This window comes from Aplysia californica, unplaced genomic scaffold (genome assembly GCF_000002075.1).
Source record: "Aplysia californica isolate F4 #8 unplaced genomic scaffold, AplCal3.0 scaffold00010, whole genome shotgun sequence".
Classification (NCBI taxonomy): domain Eukaryota; kingdom Metazoa; phylum Mollusca; class Gastropoda; order Aplysiida; family Aplysiidae; genus Aplysia; species Aplysia californica.
This window is the reverse complement of record NW_004797280.1, coordinates 771,355-796,019: the sequence shown is the minus strand read 5'-3', so window position 1 is coordinate 796,019 and position 24,665 is coordinate 771,355. Positions and strand designations below refer to the sequence as shown.

The 24,665-nt window shown below is 38.5% G+C and overlaps 1 protein-coding gene across 2 annotated transcripts in view; it reads left to right on the top strand.

The window, feature by feature from the left end:
• Positions 1-19,855, top strand: part of LOC101846258 (origin recognition complex subunit 5) — a 53,014-nt gene extending 33,159 nt beyond the window's left edge. Inside the window, exons 1-15 of one of the 2 annotated variants that reach the window (XM_005089868.3) lie at positions 808-919; positions 4,021-4,190; positions 4,788-4,880; positions 5,817-6,035; positions 7,211-7,285; positions 7,950-8,061; positions 9,097-9,227; positions 10,570-10,618; positions 11,594-11,684; positions 12,509-12,570; positions 14,080-14,192; positions 15,406-15,456; positions 15,994-16,104; positions 17,201-17,313; positions 19,008-19,855. In XM_005089868.3, the coding sequence (XP_005089925.1) occupies positions 4,074-4,190; positions 4,788-4,880; positions 5,817-6,035; positions 7,211-7,285; positions 7,950-8,061; positions 9,097-9,227; positions 10,570-10,618; positions 11,594-11,684; positions 12,509-12,570; positions 14,080-14,192; positions 15,406-15,456; positions 15,994-16,104; positions 17,201-17,313; positions 19,008-19,053 (1,383 nt within the window). In that variant the 5' untranslated portion in view covers positions 808-919; positions 4,021-4,073 and the 3' untranslated portion in view covers positions 19,054-19,855. Of the gene's footprint in view, positions 1-807; positions 920-4,020; positions 4,191-4,787; positions 4,881-5,816; positions 6,036-7,210; positions 7,286-7,949; positions 8,062-9,096; positions 9,228-10,569; positions 10,619-11,593; positions 11,685-12,508; positions 12,571-14,079; positions 14,193-15,405; positions 15,457-15,993; positions 16,105-17,200; positions 17,314-19,007 lie in introns of those variants that run through there. The other variant, XM_005089869.3, reaches the window with a different exon arrangement.
• Positions 19,856-24,665: the final 4,810 nt, after the last annotated feature.

The following is a 24,665-nucleotide window of genomic DNA, read 5'->3' as shown; positions in this document are numbered from 1 at the left end:
CTCTCTCTCTCTCTCTCTAAGATAGAAGACAATTACACTGATGCACCACAACGCGATGTACAGTAGCGAATAAGTTTTATTTTGAAAAATATTTTAAAATTTGTGCCATGCCTGTTCGGTTTTGTTGTTGGTTTTTTTCCCCCCCTTTTCTTTCACACTCGGTTTTGTGTGCCCATCTCTTTTATTCTGTTTCATAATTTAAGGGCCTATCCATTTACTGCGCTTCCGTGCTTGTTGCAAGATTTAAAAAAAAAAAAAAGAAGATATTTCATACATCTACATCTTGATCCATGTGTATGACTGTATGTGTGTGCCCGCTCAAAAAACAAACAAACTACTACGACAAATAGACGAACTGACAATTCGACACCGTGGAGACGGGTTGAATTAGGCCTATTATATTTTTGCCAGTTTGCAGTGGGTAAAACAAGCACAAGTCATGCTTGTCGGCGACGCCGTTTCATTGAAATTTATTTCAAAGATAAGGACAGCTCAGGGGTGGGCGGGTATTCAGTAGCGCACGGACTGCATTGCCTGCGTTCCTAGATCGTGAGTGTCTGGCTCTGTAGCCATCGATTTTGCTCTTGGAGCGCTCTGTTTCTGTTGACGGTTCGGTGGTTGAGGTTTAATCTATTTTTATCCTGCTACTTCAATGTTAATTTTGAGGAATACCATCTGGCGAGCAACCAATAGACGGGTAGGAAATAATATGCGGGGGTTTCTGCAGACGGGTTTATTTTTGAAGAGGCATGGCGGGAAAGATAGAGACTTTATTTCGGAAGTTATTTCCCCTGGTTCGACACGAGTTAGCTTTGTTTATTGTTAATCCTACTTGTTGTGTAACCTAAAGAATAAAGCGATTTTGTTTGTTTGTCTCAGTCAGCCTGTCAACTTGCTAACTGCAAACGTGTGACCTATGGTATGTATAAGAAAGACTTCGGTAAACAATATAGATCTAGACCTAGATTCTAGACTCTAGTCGATAAATTTGTTCTCTTTGATGCATCTGTGTAGGAGGATTGTGTTGGTGTGTACTCGCAGTTTGTGAGATCCAGGCAGTTCGTTGACCTAGCGGGAGCTGAGCTTTGTTCTGATCTGAATTTCTTCCTGTGGTGTTTGCTTCTGATGATACGCCCCTTGCCTTCGTCCACTCACTGGTTTCCGGGAGGGGAGTTTGGGGCGGGTGGGGGGGCGGGGGGGGGGGGGTGGGGGGTGAGACTTGTAGTCCCACTTTCTGATATTTGAACAGCGCATTGGATATCATCAGTGCTTTAACTTACTCTTAGTAGATTATAGATCTAGTCAAGAAGACTATCAACAGGAAGGGATGGGGAGTACCGTAGGCCTACGTAGGCTAGGCTGTATATGTCAATGTCTGTTCCAGACCTGACAATATTGATGAAGAAAAATGTAGCAGTGCTACCGCTTGGGATTTATGGCCTTCTGTGGTTATTTAAGGGGCGGGACCGCTAGGTTCAATTAACTACATCTCCCATAAGACCATGCCCGGTTGGTGGAGAGAGTCGTTGAAGAGTGTTAGGTGTACCCTATAGCCTACATTCCAAGTTATTGTTAATGAATAGGCTATGGTCTGAATCAGGGTCGTCCATACCATACTGCCCCAGCTGTCGTGTATCAGTACACCCGCTCAATGATTTATTTTGGTTCATCTTGAAATGTGTCTTGTCTAATTGCCTTTGAAAAGACCCTTCATTTATTTTGTTTTTGTGGCTCGTGAGATTCATTCCAAAAGAGTTGTCAAAGACAAGAGGTTAATTTCGAGGGCCGCCAAGTAAACTATGGTAAGTCATGTTTTTCAAATTTTACAGGAGAGACATAAAAAAAAAAAAGGATTTTCTTGAAGCGTTTTGGGTGGATAAACTTCATTTTCTAAAGGGAGCCTACCCGTTTTTTGTCTCTCTTGTAAAATTTGAAAAACATGACTTACCATAGTTTACTTGACGGCCCTCGATTTATGATGCCAGTATGGTACTGCTATGATCTGTCTGTCTGTCTCTCTCTCTCTCTCTCTCCCACTTCCTCCCTCCCCATCTCTCTTTCTCCTTGTCTATCTATCTCTATCTGTCTGTTTATCTAACTACCTCCCTACCTACCCCCCTCCCTTCTCTTCTTTATCTGTCTCTTTTTCTCTCCTCTCTTCTTTCTGTCTTTTGTTCTCTAATTCTCTGCCTTACTATCTCTCTCCCTCCCTTTCTCTCTCTCTCTCTCTCTCAGGGTTGGTGATTTTTTTGATTTTTGAAATAAAAATTTAAAAAATCGATTTTTTAAATTTAAATCGGATTTTTTTGATTTTTAAAAAAATGTCGACACAGTTTGGGATTTTTGGTGGCTAAAAGTATGTTCTTTTAGTACAGAATGCATTGTCTTTATTTTAACTAATGATTAATATAAGCAACTGCAAAAGAAAGCCTTAATCTGCTATTATCAGTGAATTATGGCTACAGACAAAAATAAAGAAAATGTCAGTCTAAAAGGAAAGGGGGGGAGGAGGTAAATGCATAGATAAACTTGTATTTTATTAGTGTGCGTGTGTGTGTGCGCGCGCTTGTGTTTGTCTAAAAAGAAGAAAAAAATGCTAATTTCAATTATGAAAAAAAAGTAAATTGAATACTGTATTAATTTACTACTTACAGTGACAGGGGGGAAAGCAGACTTTTAAGCATGATTATATTAGTCTACTAAACCTTATATCTGTTTTATAAAACCAAGGAAAGGAATTCTGAATGTTTAAAGACGTAAAAACAATACATTTTTAAAAAGTGATTTAAATCACTGAGGTTTATTTTTAAAATCAAGTTGATTTAATTTTTTTTAAATCAACTGATTTAAATCGACCTGATTTAAATCAACCCAACCCTGGTTTTCAATTATGAAAAGAAAGAAAATTGAATACTGTATTATTTTACAGACTTTTAAGTATGATTATATTAGTCTACTAAACCTTATATCTGTTAAATAAAACCAAGGAAAGGAATTCTGAATGTTTAAATATGTAAAAAAAGAATACATTTTTTAAAAAGTGATTTAAATCACAAAATCAAGTTGATTAAAATTTAAAAAATCAACTGATTTAAATCAACCCAGCTCTGATTTCAATTATGGGGAAAAAAGTAAATTGAATACTGTATTATTTTACAGTGAAAGGGGGGAAAGCAGACTTTTAAGCATGATTATATTAGTGTACTAAACCTTATATCTGTTTTATGAAACCTAGGAAAGGAATTCTGAATGTTGAAATATGTAAAAACTGAATAAAAATTAAAAATTTTAAAAGTGATTTAAATCACTGATTTTTATTTAAAAAATCAAGTTGATTTAAATTTAAAAAATCAAGTGATTTAAATCAACCTGATTTAAATCAACCCAACCCTGCTCTCTCTCTCTCTACCTCTCTCTCAATCTCTTTCTTTCTCGTCCATTTTCCTCCTTCTATTGGCACTAGGTTAATGAACATTTATAAAGTGAGTGCCAAGATTGGAAAGTTGTTTCTACTTCTAATTCCGTGTTAATGTTGTCCTTTTAGCTAGTTATCAATGAAAGTGCCGATGTGGTCTGCTTCTTCCACATCTTCTTATAAGATCCTAATCTGCTTCCAGGCATGCTGGTAAAATAGGGCTTTTTCTTTTTGTCAAACTGCAAGTTAAACCTGTTTGTGTGTGGGTGTGGGCTCAGGTGCATATTTCAGAAGCAACACAAGAGGGAAGGTTTCTTTTACCTCTTTCACAAGCCTAAATCATACTGAATGTGCATACACAGTGTCAAATCAATGGTGGTTGTCTAAAGTATATAATAGTATAGATTGAGTTTTCCCTCGTCTCTCTCAGCTTTGCAATATTGATCTTCAAGAGATTTGAATCAGTAAAACAAAAGTACAAAAAAAACACATTTGTTTTCAGTTGTATTTTTTGTCGAAGATTACTTTTAACAGCTGGTTTTTAAAACTTTGGTCATGTTCTGTATTAATCATTGATTCTTTTTTTTTCACTTTTTATTTTGCAGGAGAACCTTTTGTATTGCTGTCAATGAGGTGAAAGTGAGAACAGATTTGTACCATGGAGATAGACTTAGCACCAGAACCGCCCTCGGAGGGTGTGGCAGACTTGACTTTGGGTTCACAAGTTCGTTGCCGAAAGTACCAAGTGCAAACCCTTCTCTCGTTATTTGGACAAGTAAGTTAAAGTGTGCTTTGAAGCACATTTGAAAAGAGTTTGCACTGAGCATGACTTGTTGAAGCAGAAATCCAGTCATTCAGTGAGGTCATTTCTCTTCGAACTCTGTTGAGAAATTCCTGCTCTCTATGTTGTTGTTTTTTAAAGATGGTTACCTAAGTGTTCAAGTGGATTTGTTTTTGTCACTGTGCCTGCTCCGCTGTTTCCCATGTTGTGAGGACCTTTGTCTAGTTAGAAGGGAATTGGAGATACTACACGATATTGTTCCTGCTTCATGTACAGGCTTAGACTGCCAGTCAACCCTCTCTTAGCGTGCATTTTCTCATTGGAATCAGTTAAAAATTTAAAGTTTTGTTGGAGAGTGGATGGTTGGCAGGTTCTCAGTTGTGGTTTCTCTTTCCTATCAAACATCTATCGTCTTTATCTCCCCTCCTTTTTTATGTTTGTTACTCTCTTATAACACCTCTAATCTTCAGCGCTTATATGACCTTATTGTGAGTTGCAAGTGCCGTAACACTCTTACTAAAACTAAAAGTTTTGTTGAGAAATTATGACTCTAGAGTTACCCATGGACCTGAGACAATTTTCTTATTGCAGAGGCAGCACATGACCCCAGGTGCTCTGTTTGTGTACGGTCACACAGCGACGGGCAAGTCTCTGGTGGTTCAGACTCTACTTTCTTATCATAAAGTAAGTAACTCATCATAAAGTAAGTAACTCATCATAAAGTAAGTAACTTATCATAAAGTAAGTAACTCATCATAAAGTAAGTAGAAGCCTGAGCTGCAATGTTCAGCTTTGATTTCAGGCTTAGAAGATGTGCTTGAATTTGAAAACTAGTGTCTTTGTTTTGTTTTTTTAATTTATCTCTTTCTCAGTGAATTGAGCTGGATTCACAATCGTATTTTCTATGGCTCTGATTCATGAATTTAAGTTTCATGTTCTGTTCTGAGAAAAGGGTATTCTTTTAACATGTGGTATCTTTCTTGTCATTATAATCTCAAGTTTCTGAATCTATGTTTTTCAAATGTTTTTTTGTTCATTAGTATTTGTACTGACAAAAAAAGTCAAATACACTTACAACTACCCTCTTTTGTTTTGGGTGGGTTTTTAAAAAAAAGTAGATGTCATGTACACTGGTTTTAACTCAAGAAGAGTTTTGGAGTTAAAAATAATCATTAAAAAATCAAATGTGCTTTGTATACACTGTACAGCTATTGCTCCAAGCTTCACCTGGTCTGACTATGTTATCTTTGGTAATAGTGTTTGTCAGTTTAAAATGAATATTGTAAGGCTTTTATCCCTTATGCACATTTTTAGTAGCGTCTTGATTCACATGTTGATGGATTGGTGCACACAGGCCATTATGTCCCCTTGATCATTGTGTCTGCTGTTTTGGTGCAGTTTGTTGAGATCTTTACTATTACTGGGAAGTTAAGAGTTTGAGACTGAGTTTGGTCTCAATTTTTCTGTTCCATTCTGAATTTTTTGTACAAGACAAGATTTTTGTTATGAAATGAGTGCCCTGCTGTTAAAATGACAAGTTTTGTGTCTCTCTTGGTTGTAGGTTTCTTTAAAGACAAGTATTTCTTGTTTCATTGAAATGTGATCTACCAACAATTTCAGCTCCCTCATATCCTGATCAACTGTGTTGAGTGTTCAAGCCCAAGGGTCCTGTTTGAGCACATACTCAACAATATACCGCAAAACCCTGATGCGGATATCCCAGACTGTGATGATGATGATGAGGAGGAATATATACAGTGTGATGATATGACTAGTTTTGTGAGGCAGCTGACCAATATCGTGTCTGAAAAGCCCTTTGGAGAACAAACCTTGTACATTGTACGTATTCTGCTGTTGATCATGAATTGTGTTTTTTTTTAGAACCACAGTCCCTGGCCTTCCTATTTAGAAATGATCGGGCTTTGGCTTTTAGATTAGGTTAAGAAAAATATATGCTTGGCATAAGAGCTTTGACATATGATTCTGTCGCTTTTTTTCACTGGTATGGTTTTGCGGTTTGTTGACAGACCCATGGATAATTAGTCTATTTTCTGATCTTGATATTCTATAAATACTGGTTTTGCAGCTGTGAATCATTCCCATGAATGTCTTGTATCAAGGGATTTAAAATATGCTTTGGTAGTTAATTAACACTGACTTATTTTTGTGCAGTGTTGACCAACCCTTGCAAAAATTTTCTTATGGTCTTGATATTTTATCAACTTTTTTATCTCCGAGGGGGGTAAACGATAACCCACCATGCCGGAGCCCACTTTTGGTTTGAAATCTGAAATTGACATAAATGTCACTAAATTGGTAATTAAATCAAAACATGTGAACCTATTTCAAGGCAATTGCTGAAAAGTAATTTGACGTTAAAGTCATCCTTAAGGAATATACCTGAGCCGCCTGTCAATGGCTGACCTGTACTCATCCCCCCCGCCAGGACAGTGCTACTGACTGAAGTTGTCTTTAGGCCATTCTCAAAGGGGGGATATTAACATGTTCTTATGCACAGTAGAATTGTAAATGGGCTGGATTTATCAATGTCATGCTCACACTGTGCCGGAACATCATAGGGGGAGCTGCTGCTTTTTCTTTCCTCATCCTTACTAGCATCATTTTTTCCTCTACTTCTTTTGTATGTTTGTCACTCTATGAACTGCTATTTCCGGGGTAGACTTTGTGCTGTTGAGGCTAAAGAGGTGAGCAGAGTAAGCCTGATATCCCGTTTGGACTTCCCTGTTGACATCCACCTCTTGACGCTCATATGACCGTATGCAGTTGCAAGCGCCATAAAACCTTACTAAAACTAACTAATCTATCCTCAGTTCTTGATATTCTTGTACTCATTGAAAGTGTAATTGGGTTCATAGTATCGTTGCTCCTGTTAAATGCTTTGCAAATGCTGTAAAACTGATTTGGAGTGATATAGTCATTAGGCCTATTCTATTCTGAAGGTTCTTTGGAAAAGACAAAGAATAATCTGTGTTTTTTGTTGCTTTCTCTTCAAGGTATTAGACAAAGCCGAGCGACTGCGAGACTCTCACATCTTTATGTTACCTGCTTTACTTCGTCTTCAGGAACTGGTCAGTGTGTTTTGAGTGCCATATTTTAATTAACAACACCCCCCCCCCCACACACACACACACACACACACACACACACACACACACACACACACACACACACACACACACACACACACAGACACTCACAACTGTGCACTTCCTGCTCTGCTTTCCTGAGTGTTCTTGTCCCTTTATCAGGTATTAATCTTTTTAGAAGATCAGTGTTGGAGGGCTATGCTTTGATCTTGGTCTGTAGTGTATAGATCTGGATGGTAGCGTTCTTTGACAGTCATAGTTATATTGTGAATGCTTTCGTAGTTGAAAATTATGTGTAAAAAAAGACCTTAAAGGCAGTTTGAAGGTTTGTCTGGTATAGGCTTAGCTCTGTATGATTTAGTAACCTACTCGTATAAATCAGAATATCAAAAGTTGTTTGGTAAAGATTTTCTCATTAATTTAAGCATGAGTAAATAAAGCACAGGCTGTAGAGACATGAATAACTGTTTCCAATTTGAACCAAAATATTTGTTGTAAACAATGGTTTGCTCAATGTTGCTTAACATGGCCATGATCACAACCCCCCCCCGGCCATTTGTAAAAGTCCCTAAACTCATTCGTAGTCTTTGTTTTATCTTTTTGGTTTGTAGATAGATAGTATCTTAAAATATATTTCTCTTTGCAGACTGGTCTCAACATCTGCACCATTTTGATCTCCGAAATTGTATGGGAGAAATTCCGATTCGGGACAGGATTCAACGAGCCATATTGTTTACACTTCCCAGACTACAGTCGGCGTAGGTGCTTTAATGTAGTCTTAAATTCTTGACCATTTGTCAATACTCTCCCATTGAAAAATTGTGTATAGTTCTTTATTATAATAAGTCAACTTAGTTGTTGTGTTTCCCAAGCTTTCTCACGGAAATGTTTATAAGGTTACAAGGTTGATACTGTAAATTATTCTTGGTTTTTCTCCTCTTTTAGAAAGCATACTTGTACCTGGTGATTTGTGCAGAAATCTGTGAGTTAAACTTGTTCACAAAATGTTAAAAGGGGAGCTACTGTTTTGGTCACATGACACTAAGTACTCTCAAGCTATGGAATCGCCAAACTTTGGCGGCCATTTCAGCGCTATTTTACCACTGAAACCAAGCTACCCCCACTTTCTTCAATTGTGAATATCTCAACTTATATTCAAGATAGATGGGTATTTTTATCATCGAAAGCAAGGAAAATGAACATGCTTTAACTCTTTAACCATGTCTGGACGGTGGCAGCGTCCGGCAGTCAAGGTCCGTAACCATGGCTGAACGGTTCCACAGTCCGATGGGAAGTTATTATTGTATTATGGTACGGAATTAATATAAAAAAGTATGAGCTAATAAGCCTTCAGTTTGACCCGGAAGTCAAAGATAAATGAATTCAACATCTGGGTAATGCTGTATTGATCAGTTTGACATGAAATAAGCGGGTTTAAAAACATAATATGGCGGGTCGCATTTCCACAGACACAAGAGAATTACGTGGAAACGTGATTTTAAATTGCACGGTTTAAGAGTTAAGATGATATCAATAACTCCACATGATGCCCAAAAATTGACAAGTACCTGATTTCACCTCGTCGTGACACATATTTTGGATTTTTTTGAGTGTCCTGAGTTCGTGATCTTTTTTACAACGTTTTACATCCAATTTCGTGGTCATAAAAACTAGGAATGTCTCAACTTCTTCCCATCCCCAATATATTGTGGTTCTACACAATAGCATATGTTTAGCAAGTGTTGCACGATTTCAACTGTATACTCATCATTTCTGTCTCTTATATTTTTAAGATGAACTAATGGAAATCATGTGCCTGGATTCTCCGTCTACATGTGACAAAGAGTTGTATTCAATGTACATCAACATCGTCCTGTCAGTTTTCCACATGGTCTGCAGAGACCTCAGAGAACTGCGACATCTCGTAAGATCCTTTTCATTCTTTTAAAATGTACATGTTTTTACGATCCCATCGACCCATTTTAGATCTCATTTAGGAGGCGGGCTTCTTACCCTGCCTGTCGGAGCAAAACCGGGCTGAGAAGAGCGCAACATCGCAGTAGAAAGATTGATATACTGGATAAAAGTTTCTGCCCTTTGGGGAATCGACCTTGGGTCTCCTGCGTGCAACAGCAAAGCGCTTAATCACTACAACTACACCTCAGCCGCTCGTTAAGATCTATTAGCTGTGTTGATCACTTTTTTATTCTCAAATTTGGGTCCCTGGGTCAGGAAGGAAAGATCTACTCGAAACTGACAGATAGACTCGATATTTCATACTTTACAAACAAATGTTTCACTATTTGGGGACTATTTACGTAGAGATGTTTACAGTCGCCATTACGCTAACCGACCATATGCAAAAATTGAGGCATCATTATTTTTTTTTCCCACTGACTTCTACTTGATTGTGATTTTATTTATATACATCCTTTTTGCAGAAACATTGGTGTCTTTTCCCTCTTTATTTTTATTTTTTAAAGTGGGATTGTAATTAATGACATTGTTGCTGTTTTGTCAATATAACCAGACAACAGATCAGTGCAATAGGAGTGTTTTACACTGGAGTTTAATGAAAGATAAATATTTTGAAGGGATCTCTGACATCCAGCTTGCTTTTTTTTGTTTGTTTGTGTTTGTTAACAAGGTTTACCTTTTTTTATGTGATGCCTCTTGTTTTGAGATGTGACCTATTTTTGTTTTATAAAGCTCTTTCTCTTAGTAAGAAAAAATCTCACAGATTAAAGAGGAATCATCTGATTATGTGTAAAACAAGGAAGTTAAAGTAAAAAAGATGTTGAGAGGAATCCAAGGTGCAGCGTCTATTGACATGAAGGCTGGAGTGGCTTAAAGATAGTAAGACAAATAAAAATGTGGTGTAACTTTTACTGATTTATCTTGATGTTGTCACTGTCTGATTTGTTAACTCTTTATTTGCAAGGAGGGAGGTAAACCCACTATGCCTGGGCCTTCTTTTGGTATGAAATCTGAAAGTGACATAAGTTACTAAATTATTGATCATTAAATCAAAACACATGAGAACCTATTTTGATAGTTCTTCATCAAATGCATGAAATCCCAGTTAAAAAAATACCTGTTTTCAGGAACTGCTAAAAAGTAATTATGTCAAAAGTCATTGTCAAGGAATGTGCTCAAGCCGCTGCCAGCAGCTCACTGGCACAGCGTTTCCGACCGCGAGTGCGGGAGCGGTTTGACGGAGATAAGGAGTAATCCTATTTTTTTTATTCTTCTGCACATCGTTTCAGGCAAAATTGAATTTTCCATACTTCATAGAACCTGTTCTGAGCGGGGAAGGTAAGTTCTTGTCTAGCACAGTTGTGTGTTAAGTATTGAGTGCTCCAATGTGCTTTTCCTCCTCCTCCTCCTCCTCCTCCTCCTCCTCCTCCTCCTCCTCCTCCTCCTCCTCCTCCTCCTCCTCCTCCTCCTCTTCCTACTCATACTCTTCCTACTCCTCCTCCGCCTCCTCTTCCTTCATCTTCTTCATTTGCAACTGGCAAATTGTGCCTGTTACTATGTTTACAAGCTGCACGCTTCAACTCCACTACGTCCTGTCCAGTACTTTGTTTCTGCTTAGCTTAGAAAAGTTAGTACAACTCTTTCCCAGAGTTCAGGTTTAACACTGACCCCCCCAAAAATGGTCTAAAATTAATTCTTGTATGGTATGATTCTTATATTGTCTGTGTTCATGTGATATTGTGTCATATGTGACAAATGTGGTTGGCGGGTGCTCTGGTGTAGTTTGCTCTTTCTTTCCTATCAAACATCTATCATCCTTATCTCTCCTCCTTCTGTTTTGTGTTTATTACTCTCTTGTAACTCTTCTAATCGTCGGCACTTATATGACCTTATTGTGTTGCCAGTGCCGTAAAATTCTTTCCAAAACTAAAATGTGTTTGGCACATCCGAGTTTGAGAATAGAAATAACGTAGTCATATTGATCATGTGATTGCTTCATGACACAAACCTCAAAGACATAGAGAAATTGTTCCTTGTTGTATTGTTTTATATTTTTTCTTAAACGATGTATAATTTCTTCATAACGTAGACTTACCCATTCCCATAAATATTGCATTAAGAAGATTTTTACAATTTAAGGTATTATCTTCCTGTACTGGTTTTTGTCATTCTATCATTATTGAAAAGCTTTTATTCAGACTTTTCTGTTGTATTACTACTTAACTTTCTGCATGCACATCAGATCATTGTACCCAGACCAATGAAATTCCCATCGAATCCTTTAGATTTATCGTGTGATTTTCCTTTTTCCAGCGGATGCTACTCAGACAAGGAAGCTTTGGCGGAACATTGAACCACACCTTAAAAAAGCTTTAAAAAGTGTCTACTTGAGGGAGGTGTCCAGGTGAGAATCTCTTTTTAAAAAATCTTCTTTGTTATTATATTTTATAATATTATTTTAATCATTATTATAATCATTATTATTAATATTTTGTTCTCTTTCATGGATTTAGGTGCTGTTTGTGTAAAACTCGAGGCATGTACATATTACAGGTTTATGATGAAAGAACATGTACCATTTTGAATTTGAGGCTGATGACGAACACTGATCTATAAGGCCACACACAAACACACATGCATGCACACACACAAACACACACACACATAACACACACATACACACAACAAACACACACATACATACACACACACACACACTCATGTTTTTAAATTAGAACTTGAGGCTTGAGGTCAGAAAGGCTCTGAAAAACCTATGTAGTCTGTCAGAATGAAACGATGACATCACTTCAAAATGTTAATTCTATCCCATTTGCTTTCCATATTAAATACATTTTTTTAGTACATTCAAACCCCTTGCTCTAGTGGCCACCTGTCCAAGACAAGCGCCTGTACAAATGACCACATCCCATTTCCTGTGTTTGTTTTTTTAAATATTAGAGTGATACTGTCAAAGACACCCATCTTCAAAGACAATCACTTTTTTCCTTGGCAGTAAGTGGCTGTCTTGGACAATTATGACTATATTTGTATAATGCAGCCCAGAATGGATTATTTAAGCCATGTTTATGTTCATAAAATCTTTGAAGTGTAGGAAGTCTATCTTGTTTTGAGATAGACACAATTTGTGTGCTCAGTTTGTCAGCTGTGACTTCACTTGAAAGCAGATCACATTTTATTGCTATGCCACTTTTCATTTTACTTCTTCAGTCAGCAGTGGGAGAAAATGCAGCAGGCTGAGCTGGAAAACCCTGATCTGGAACAGACTCTAAGTAAGTTACTGAAGTGTTGTGTTGGGGTTAGTGATGTAGTATAATTGCTATTGTAACTACAGTCAAACCTGTGTAAGACGGCCACCCATTGTCAAGGAGAAAAGTGGCCGTATAAGACAGGTGGCCGTCTTAGGCAGGACTGATCAAGATAAAGAAAACAAACCATTCCCATCTGAGGCCCCAATCGAAAGAAGCCCCATTATGTTGTCTTTGTTGGTGTTGTTGTTGGTTTGTATTTCGTTTGTAATTTTTATTTTGTCGCTGATTTTGCACAAGGGTGACAATAAAACGAAATGTATAAGACAAGGTAGACCGAGTGCCATGTTAAAGCTAACACACGGGTCGCCACCACTCCGAGAACGAGCGATGCTTCTGTAACAAGTTCATGTTGATGTCCTTTGTTACTTTGTTACAGACTGGGTAAACAGTGACCACTCATCTCACTTACGATTTGTGTATGAGTTCTGGGCGGGGCTTATGGGTTATGAGGGATCACACACTTACCTCACCAGCAGCTGAAAATTGGTAGCTATTGGTCAACAGTGGGAGGGGCCTACGCAACATGATCGGTTGGAGGGACTACCTAACAACAACGACAGGTGATTGAATTATGACGGCTCGCCCACAACGCCAGGGGCCAATGCACAATTTATGACAAAACGTAATGGAGTCACTAAGGTGACCGTCTTAGACAGGTATTATTGCTTAGTATTATAGGGGTTGTGTGTTAAATTATTGTGGCCGCGGCCGCGTTGGACAGGTGCCCGTTTTACACAGTTAGAGCTAAATTATATAGAAAAAACGCAAGGGGGGAAATGGAAAGTGGCCGTTTGTACAGGTGGCCGTCTTATAGAGGTGACCATCAGGGCAGGTTCGACTGTACTTCCATTTTATTTTTTATGATTTTACTTCCACTGTAGCTTCTCACTCGGCAACTTAAAAAAAATGTTTCTGTTATTTCCATTGTTTTTAACTGAAGCCTAAATCCTCAGCATTTGTTTTCTGTTTAACTCCAAATTAGTTGTGTCTTTTAATTGTCTTTTTATGTGCGACTCCAACTTTGTAAATTTTCAATTATTTTCACAAAATTGCTGTGGCATCCCTGCTCCAAGATAACCTCTGACAGTTTCTGTCTGTCAGTGTTTTGATTCTTGAATATATCATGAGACATAACATTACTGGGGCAGTGTCATTCCTTTATTCTTTTGTTTCTCCGTGTCCGAGACAAAGTTTTAATGTAACTCAGAAATCAGTAGGGTTTTTTTTACATTGAAATGAAGAAAAATTACAAAATTCACATGCTTAGAAACTAAAAAATGTCTGAATTTTTTCAATAGGTGATTATTTTGTCGCTTTATGAAGAAAAGGATTTATTGCCCAAATATGAGTTTTCAAGAAGTTGTTTGAAAGTCAGCACTTCATTTTAGTTTTCTTTTTATCAAGTTTGAACAATGTAGAGACATCATCTGTGCCTGTGTTTTTGGATGAGATGTAATTTTTGTTTTTCAGCTCCATCCCATAGATGCCAAGTAGAGCTACCATATTATTCCAAATTCCTGTTGATAGCTGCTTACCTGGCTTCATACAATCCCATGAAGTATGATCGCAGGTTTTTTGCCAAAGTGAGTTACGGTGTCATGTGATATCAGCATGTTCTTTCGTCACATTTTGCATGGCTTTTAGTAATTCAACCTGCACTGTGTTTTTTATTTATGACAGTGTTACTTTTGAGTTATTTATGATGTTCTGCTTGTCTATTCTTCCTGACAAGGGAACACCAGTTGTTTCTGATCCTTCAACTTTTTTTTATTTTCATGACTTATGGTGAAAAGATGGTTGAAGGGGGCCTCTGGAAAAAAACAGTTTGTTTTCTTTCTGACTGGTGTTTCTGCTTGTCTGTCTTGCCTATTCTCTGCATTAAATGTGGGTGGTTGGCGTGTGCTCTTGTGTGATTTGCTTCTTCTTTCCTATAAAAAATCTATCGTCTTTATCTCTCCTCCTTTTTTGTGTTTGTCACTCTCTTGTAACACCTCTAGTCTTCGGCACTTATATGACTTTATTGTGTTGCAAGTGCCGTAAAACTCTTACTAAAACTAAAGTGAGCTTCTCTTTCCTGAGACGAAACTTAAGGAGAGCTTCAGGGGTTCATTTTAACTCCCAGTTGGGGGGGGGGGGGGGGTCTTAATAGTGATAGTGCAATTTATGTTCGTAGCTGCCGTCCAGTACGTAAGAACATATTTAGCTTGTTTAGGGTCTTTTTTGTATTAGGAAAATATGTATTCTGTGTTTTCTAGTATCACTACTGGCGGACTTGCCAATGCTGAAGAAAAATTATGAACTCTCAGCACAGGATTTGCAAATAATAATGAGACCTTTTCAAAACATTTCTGACATTATTGTTGCAAATCTGCTTGGAATAGTTTGAATTATTGCATGCAGGAAAGTGTGTGTGAAGGGTTTGGAGGTGGGAAGCTCATCCAATTCCCACCGTCTTGACCCATCGCATATGTTGAGTCTCAGTCTCTTTTTTTTTTTATTTTGAAAAGTTGGCAGCTATGATAGTTATTTGAAGGGGCATTTGCTTTACCATTCTATGCTACTCGGTTGTCTTGAGGGAGAATTTGATCTGAATGGAAAAGTACGCTTAACATGCATATGTTGCTTTAGGACATCTTTGGGTCTCATCATGTTAATTCAGGTACTTTTCTGTATGAAATCTCCAACCTGAGATTCCTTTGGTGTTCTGCTCATAATACTCTGTGATGAAATTCTATAAAGTGAGAAAAAAAGTGTCAACTCTCTAGCACAAATTTCCTGTTTTTCATTTATTTTCAGAATGCAGGTAAAGTGTCCAAACGCTCCAAACTAGTGAAAAAAAATGAGCGGGTAAGTTGATGATAGGATTTTCAGTGTCATGTTCAAGAGGTCTTGTTGTGTGTCTTTAGATGAAATGAAGCCTTTCGCATTGTGTTTGTGTATCTGGTGACTTTTCCTTCATAACAAGCGGTATCCTGCTTGTGGTGTCATTTTTTCCTGCTGTGGCAACATTTCTTTATTTTGTGGGCTCATGTTCTGGCCCATTTGAAACAACTAGTACCTCTTGAATTGTTTTACCATATTGAAAGAAGTCTAAAACTCATTCCATACCATATTGTATCTAAATGTAAGCAGTGTTCGAGCATGTCTGATAGTTGATAGCTAAGTTCATGAATTAGCGGAAAAATTTAGTAAAAGTTAAAGGATTAAACAAAAAAGAAGAGCATTTCGATTTGTATGGCAATGGTTCTTTTGAATAGAGGGACTACTAAAATAATCCAGGTTTCGTATTTATACATGTTTTATTCTGTTGGAAAACAACTTGCTCTTACTTCTTTTTATTTTCACTCAGTTGACTGAGGTCTGTTCTTTATATCCTTTCCCCAGGCCAGCAACCATCTTTTAGGCCCCAAAGTATTCCCGATTGACAGACTCATGGCAATATTCTACTCTATTGTGGAGGGGAAAGTGGTCCCTTCTGCTCATATTTATGTACAGGTAAGAGTGACAGTGAAAGTGCTTTTGAGTGTCATGAGATTTTTTCCATGCATCTCTGGCATTTTGGAAATGTAGTACAATTCTGATAACATAAATTTCGCAAGTTTAGAGATTTTTTTTCCATTAATTCATTGACTGAGCTGTTGACGTATCTCATATATCTCAATAATCTGCCGTCCAGTGCTCTGTAAACTTATCCCCTACACTGGCTTAAGCGCATATTTTGTTTCTTTGATATTCCAGCTTCTATTGAGCTTTGAATAAAGAGAGCAAAATCCCTTGAAAGGGTTTCATTTTAGCAATGAAGTCAATCTATGTATAGACTATTGGATGGGAAGAGCAGGTTCTATAGCTGAAAACAAAGGTGTGTTGTTTTTCTTACTCTCATTGTGTGGGACGGTCAGATCTGACACATCGACTCGGAACACTTACGCACTTATTCAGTCTCAATATTTTATACTTGTTTGCATTGTTACCGCTAGTTCCACCTGAGTCTTGTCTATGGATAAAACCATCTCTTCATTTTTCTTTCAATTGGTTCATAGTTTGATGGGTAGCTAGAGTTTTGTTATCAATAAAATAAAGTGAGGTGTGTTGTCTTTCTCACACACATTATGTGCGAGACAGAGCCAACATGTAAAATCGGAGTGCTTGTTCAGTCTTAGTTCTTTTAAGTTTACATCGTTATGGCTTCTTCTATACAGGTCTTGTCATAAGATGAATTCATTTCTTCATTTTTCTCTCTATTGGTACAAGTTTTACTGATCTGTCTCTTGTAATAAGCGCACTCCTGTCAATTAAAGATTGTGACCTGTGCTTTGAACAGGGGTGTTGACTGAAAAATTATTTTGATCACTTTATTGCCTTGCAGGACTGAGATGTTTGAAGAAATATGTCAGTGAGAACGATTTCATATTTGAACCTCATGATTCTTTTTGAGGAGTTGAAATTAATAACAAAGTGACACAGTGGCAATCATACTAGTCATTGGATTGTGATTTTCACCCAAGAAAAGACTTTTATGTGAGAATGTTTGTACATTGGTCAATTTAGTACAGTTGTCTAAAATATTTGTATTCTTTTTTTATGATTGCAGATCAGCTCTTTGGTAAGCTTGCATCTGCTGAGCCAGGTGAAAGGAGAGGATAGAATCGGCATGCCAAAATACAAGTGTCTAATCACTTTGGATTTTATCAGGTCCATTGCAAGGTACGTGGCGACGTATTGATTATATCTGGGGCTCTTGTTTTTTCTTTGTAGTTGTTTTATATTTAACCCTTTCTGTACCAGAGGGGGTACCCACAGTTGTGCTAGTTAACCCTTTGAGCCCTGATATCCTGAGGGTACCGTGCCCCTCTGCCTGAGCTCCTGAGCGATTCAAGCCTTCATTGATAATATTATCAGAATCACATTCCATCTCCCACTCAGGGTATTCCTCTTCTTAACCAGCATCTAATTCAGAAAGATCTTCAAAGAATCAGTATTCTCCTGTGTAGTAAATCCTGTTTGTTTTCTGTGCGCAATTTGTCTCTCGCGGGCTGATTTGGGGATAGGGTCTGGCTCACCCGTGTACCGGTGACTAGGCATAATGGCAACTTTACGCACCACCAATGTACTGGTGGCTAGGGCTCTAAAGGTTAAACTCTAGCTAAAATCAGTTTGCTTACATTAAAAATACAGATTTTGTTGAAGCTTATCAAGAAACTGAATGTTTAGTTAATAGTTTACTCTTGTGATTATTACTGCTGAGGGTCAAGTTGAATTAAGTGACTGTTAAGATATCTGAGGCCTCCGTTCAGTTATCCTCTTTGCTCACTTTCCCTAGAAGACTTATAAGGACCATCGTTTTGTCTCAGTGGATCAATAAAGTTGTTCTCTGCACAACTGTAGGTCTACCGTTTAGAACAAAACTTGTCTACTCTGTAGTCAGTTTCCCAGAACTTCTTTCCTCAAAGATAAAGGAAGGAGTGGCCTAGTAAAGTTCTTGGGGTGGTAACCTGATGTCTTCCAGGACAATTGAATAATCACCTTAAATAAATTCATTAGCTGTTTGTAAGAGATGATTATGCAGTATAACGCGGATGGGTCGAACACAGAAGACTCGAAATCACACATCCGTTGAACTGTGCCTGCAGTCCCGTTTTTTTTCTTCTTATCTCTGTTTAAAAATTACGCCAAGCTTGAACACAAACATGGAATAGTCAAACTAATTACACCGCCGTAGAGATCTAAAGTCAATGTCCTTTGAGGTGTACTCGAGACAAAATAATAATAATAATTTTTTTTTTTTTAACGGAAAAAGGCAAGGCCGGTGAAATACCACCTTCCCCCCTCCACAGAAGCAGGTAGTTGTGCTGTTTTTTTAGCGCGCTGCTCAACATGCGTGCCTAGGCCCTAGGTAGGTTTGTGTGGAGTGGGTGAGATCAAAGGTTGTACATCACACGATCTATTGTTTGCCTCTAAAGTAGCAGTCTTTTTTGCTTCCCTTGGTTCTCTGACACAGCCAATGCCATAACATTGTTCACGTATACCTGGAACTACGGTTCACTCGAGCTACCGAGGCCGGTCCCGACAAATTTTGAGCTATCCGTGTTATGCTGTAGTTTCTTTAAAAATAGAAAGGGGATGTTGCATAAAAAACCCCAATAAATTTCTCTAGTTCCTGACCTATTGTATCCTGCTTTTTTGTTAAGTCATTTTAAAACTTTTATTTGACTTTGCACTTATGTATTTTAACTTAACCTCTCTCGTGAACAAAAGAGCTGACAATTATGTTCTAACGATTTTACTCTCTGATTTCTAGCAAGGGTATGACAAGAAGAAGCTTGGTGTTTGTTGTCGTAATTTATCACTCTTTCTGAAAGTTATCATAATATTCTATTATTACTCTTCTTTTATTGCAGGACTGTTCAGTTTGATGTGATGAGGTACCTGTATGACTTTTTGTGACCTGAATCGACTTCATATAGATATTACTTTCAACAAATAATGACAAGCTGCATTTGTAAGCCACCTATGTATTGTGTTCTACAGTTTTTGCTGAATTTGTTTGAAGTTGAAATTGGAATGGCATTTCGTTTGTTCAGATAATTTTTTTGCATTGTGCAAAATGTTTTTGGCATGTCATGTTTAATGTCATGAGGTTTTTAAAAATAGTTTACACTTTCTGTAAAGACAGTCGAAAGAAAATGAAAGAGGAAAATTTGTGTAAACAAAATTCAGCCGTTTTTGCTGTATTAACCTTTTCTGGACTGCAGAAGTTGGATTAAAATTTGTTTTATAGCCTGAGTATTGACACTACTCCCATTTATATCTTGTTTATAGAGCATTCAAAAAGATAAATAGAGGAGGTGAGACAGACTCTGGTGCTGTAATGTGGTGCCTTTATTCTCTGGTTTTGTTTTTTTGTTTTATATATGTAAAGTTGAGTTATGCTGTACTAATTTCTCCTCTTTAAATGTTCACTTCTGAGAAAGATCAGTTCGACTGAGATTTAGGTAGGTGCGTCAGTCAACGATGTTATTATTTTTTTCTCTCCTGTTTATGTTTTTGAAAACAAGAAGTCATTGGTTTGACCTGTTTCAGAATCTTTTTTATTCAAGTCTATGTGACAATGATGTTGATAAAAGTATGAGAGGTCATCTGCGCTTTGGTCGTACTTTTTTGTGTTTTAATTATCACTACTTCATGCATGTTGTTCTTTGCTTAATTGTTGGGCTTATGATAATAAATCTGACATGTTATCATCATTGATTTTTAGTTTGTTATGTTCTTCAAGTTATAGTTTTGAATACTATTGTTATCTCATCTGTCAACATACCACTTTGTCTGAAAAAGTCGTGAACGCGGTCAGCTGCAGGTGTTTGATGGACGATTTGATATGATGGACTCCTTCTATTCCTTTTTCGTGTTACTTTTGTCCAAATCAATTCTATGTATTATGTATTTGTTTTCTCTCAGTGACTCCTATGCACGCACTTTCAGTCAAGTGTTTATCTAGTTTAAGCATTACGCCTCTTTCAATTCAGAAAAGGCTGTCAAACAAACCTTGAATTATGTCAATGAGGTTTTGGGGGGTTTCCTTTATCATTCTAAAATTGTTCAGAAAGGCGTAACTCTAACCTTCAACAGTGGTAGGATGTATTACCCGTGAGCACAAAACTCTTCTCAACTACAACATTTTAGATGTCTGTATGTCTCGTACAAGTTTGGTTAATGTGTGGTACCTCTTTTGGAAATTATATTTTTGCTTGCTTAGAGGCTAAGGAGGAGGGTTAGTTGAGAAGTTGTATTATCTTATTTATTATTGTCCCAGTAGGTTTTACTATTGTGTCATAAGAACTTATGGTGCAAGTCTGGCAAAGCAAATTCTAGTATTGGGTAGGGAGAAGACACTGAGACTCGGTAGACTGCAGCAAGAAGTTCTGTATAATTGACCATTCTAAGAACACTCTCCGTCTTGTGGACTCTTTGTCCCTGATGAAGACAGGTGCTTAACACGCCCGTACTGGTTTTTAAAAACTATAATATAATGGGTTTCACAGATTGTGAGGGGGGGGGGGGGTCATATAGGTTTTTAACCTTATCCGTACGTTTTGTTTTACTATCGTATCCATACGACGTGGCGAACTCTGTGCTACCACTTTCCAAAGAGGAAATTTACTCGTTAATTCGATCCATGCACTTTGCATAGCAGTCTGTCAAAATGATTTTTTGAGAAGTACTAAAAGTTTCTAAGAGATCTTCGTACTAGAAGTATTCTGAAATGTGAAGAACACAGCCCCGAGGGTACAAAATGACCCCAGGGTGTATGGATACGGTTAAAGCCCCCCCCCCCCCCCCTTCCCCATCGACACACTCTCCTCCGTTGCACTAAAAAGATGTTAGTTGTTCTGTTTCTGCGTGGAATAAGTCTATGTTAATGCACATATATATTTAGTTGAGATCCTCCATCTTTCTTCTGGGGTACCATGATCCATCCATTGTGCAGTACACAATATTATAACTAAGCTCTCCGGAAACCCGTTATTATGTGCTTGTGAAAATATGGGCTGAAGGAACTATTTTTACAGAGCATGGACGGAAATGTTGTGTTGGGGGGAGGGCGGGGCGGGGGGGGGGGGGGTCTAACTTTCAACAGCTCAAGGGGATTTCTAAATGATCATGAAAATCAATAAAAGATGCACGATGAAGAAAAAGACTGTGTCTTGATGTTAGGAAAACCAAAATATACAACAAACAAAGCAGAAAAGGAGCCAAACATAACTATAAAATATTCTTCAGAATGTTGACACTTTTGAATGTTTTGGTTCCATGGTCAGTGGGTGGTTGGCGGGTGCTCTGGTGTGGTTTGCTTCTTCTTTCCTATGAAACATCTATCGTCCTTATCTCCGGTTCTTCACTTTATTGTTTTTATTACTCTCTTGTTACACCTCTAATCTTCTGGCGCTCATATGACCTTATGCAGTTGCGAGTGCCGTAAAACCTCTACTAAAACTAAACAGACAAGAAGATAGAAACAACAGAGGGAAAGAAAAGACGTGGGGGGGGGGGGGGGGGGGGGCTCTCGTGGTCAAGAGGTTATGCAGTGTTTGCCTCTCATTCAATCAATAGGTCCCGGTTTCGAAACCTGACAGCAACGGAAAATGTTCTTCTCTAAAATGTTCTCCTTTCACATCCTCTCCTCTCTTACTATATTCTGTCGTCTGCTTTCATCTCCACTTTCGACCCTCATCCCGCCTCCCCCCTTTCGCCCCCTCTGGGCTCCCGACTCTTTCTGCAGCCTTTCTACTGCTACACCTTGGCTCCTTCCTACTGCTATCTTTCAGACACATTCCTGATCTTAGGGTAGGTAAATCTATCCCCATGCCTTCTTGGAAAAGGGCGAAAAATCTCGGAAGTCCCGTGTGCAAGTTGTGCACCTTAAAGATCCCTTGGTGGTCCGAAATCGATAAGCTTAGGCTTTGGCCGCTACCCGTGCAAAATTCAAAATTAATTCCTACCAAAACTGAAAATGTTTGATGTGTCACTCTCTTGTGACCTGCTTTTTTGGGGTGCCTTGGTAGTATGGTAGTCGAAGCGGTCGAAGCAGACTTTGTGTTATTGAGACTATAGTGGTGAGCAGAGTAAGCCTGATTCCCCGTTTGGACGCCTCTGTTGACATCCTTCCGTTGGCGCTCACATGACCTTATGCAGTTGCGGGCGCCGTAAAACTAAAACTAAACTGTCTCTACTTCTTTTGTATGTTTGTCACTCTCTTGTGAACTGCTATTTCCGGGGTGCCTTGATAGTCGAAGCGGTGGAAGCAGACTTTGTGCTTTTGAGGCTTTAAAAAAAAGCCTGATTCCCCCTTTGGACGTCTCTGTTGACATCCACCCCCTGGCGCTCATATGACCTTATGCAGTTGCGAGCGCCGTTAAACCTTACTAAAACTACAAAAACAAACATCACTAACCCTATCCCGAGCCCTAACCGATAGGCCAAGACTCAGAGCCGGTAGACCTTGGTCAGACCGTCCAGTGAACTGGCACCGATTATCCTTTCTTAAACTTTGGTAGTTTTAGTTTCCTTGTTCTCTTATTTGGTTAAACAAAGTTTGTTCTTGGTTGTGTTTGTGATTAATAGTTTTTAAGGCGCTCGTAACTGCATGAGGTCTTATGAGCGCTTGGGACACAAGTTGGTTGTTTTCACGTTAGTTCATAGATCTAGTACGGCTTGGTTTTTCTTTTTAAAGTAGGAATAGTTGAAGTAGAAATATAAAGTAAAAGTTCATTAATTGTAGAATAACAGTAATTTACAGCTGGTTTAAAGTGGCTTGATTTACATCATGGAGTAAAGACCAATGGCCTTTATAATAATAATAATAATAATTATTATTATTATGATAATTATAATAGATAGCATTTGTATAGCGCAAATCCCCGCTCAACAAGCTCTATGCGCTTTACACCAGCAGACCTGATAGCATTTCAAAACAATCTCAACTTCCTGGGAAACCTACAGCGCAAGCTGCCATTTTTATTGGCCCTAAAACACCAACTTAGGCCTACTGACAAGATCTGTCGCTGTCTATGTACCCATTCTCACCTAGGTGAAGTGAGGGAGATTCGTGTAAAGTGCCTTTAATCATTTGTATAGCGCATATATATCCCCGCTCGACAGCAAGCTCTATGCGCTTTACAACTCTATATTATTATCTCAGCAGACCATAGAGCACTCAGAAACATTCTCAGCTTCCCGGGAAGCATACAGTGCAAGCAGCTGATTAAGCACCCAAACTCTAACAAACTGACAAAATCTTTCACTGTTCATAGCTCTGTCCTCATCGTTTTATGCAAGAAAAATTCCGAAGTTATGCAAACTGAGCCCAAAAATGTGAAATTGTGTGAATTAGCTGGGTACCTATTCTCACCTAGGTGAAGTGACGAAAATTCTTGTAAAATGCATTTCCCAAGGACACACCGATAATTCTGTTGGTCGTTTTGATGCGGTCTGCCCTAGGCTGCACACGGAGAAAGCCTAGGGTCTGCCCCATTCCAGTACATATATAGTAACTATGTCTCTTTTGTCCCTATTGGGCATTTCTATCAAGCCTTGAACTACAGATTCACTCGGCTAAAAAAATGGTGAAATGGTATGAGTTTAACACCCCTATCAACACTATTAGGTTATTTAAGAGGCGGGACCTCCTAATTTAACGTCCGTCTCCGATAGGACCGAGCCAAGTGGGAAGTTTGTGTAAAGTGCCTCTCCCAAGGACAACGTCGGACCGAGCTGAGGTTCGAACCCACGAACCCGCAATCTCACGATTACGAGTCCGGTAGCCTAACCACTAGGCTAGGCCTATGGTTTATCTCACCCCTTCTTTTCTTTGTCCCTTTTTTTAGTAACACCTCTAATCTTCGGCACTTTGACCTATTTTTGTTGCGAGTGTCATAAATTTCTTACTTAAATAAAACAAACAAACAAAAAAGGAAAACTTGCTCACAAGCCACAAATTTCAGATCGTCTCAGCTTAGAACTGAGGTTGAAATAATTCAGGTCACCATAAAGATTCTAACTGTGATTCCCATTTTTTTAAAACCACATGGACTTAGACGTTGTCTGCATTCCCGAGTCACCCGGGCCGTGCAGACATTTGGTGCATAGATAACACACCAGATATATGATCTTGATAACTCGAGAGGGTGCAGCAGGATTTTGAATACTGTTTGCTTGCGAGTCTGGAAATAGAATGTTTTTCCTTCCAAGTATGTCAGCACCTATGTTCGTTCCTCGTTTCTGTGTGGGCGCTCGGTGCTTATCTCAGCGTGGGCTAAAAAGAGGAGAAATGAACTGAAGAGAAACGGGTTGGGGACAAACCGCTGAGAACGAGAGATTAGATTAATGAGCGATAAATGATTCTCTAGCATGTGTTGTGTGGAGCATAGTGAGGACAGTGTTGAGACCAGGCAGTGGAGGGGGTCCGCATGCTGGGAAAACGGACAGAAGAGGCGAAAGTATATTGTGGGAGGTCGGAGGAAGGGAGAGATGAAAGGGAGGAAGGGGAGTTAAAGAAAAGG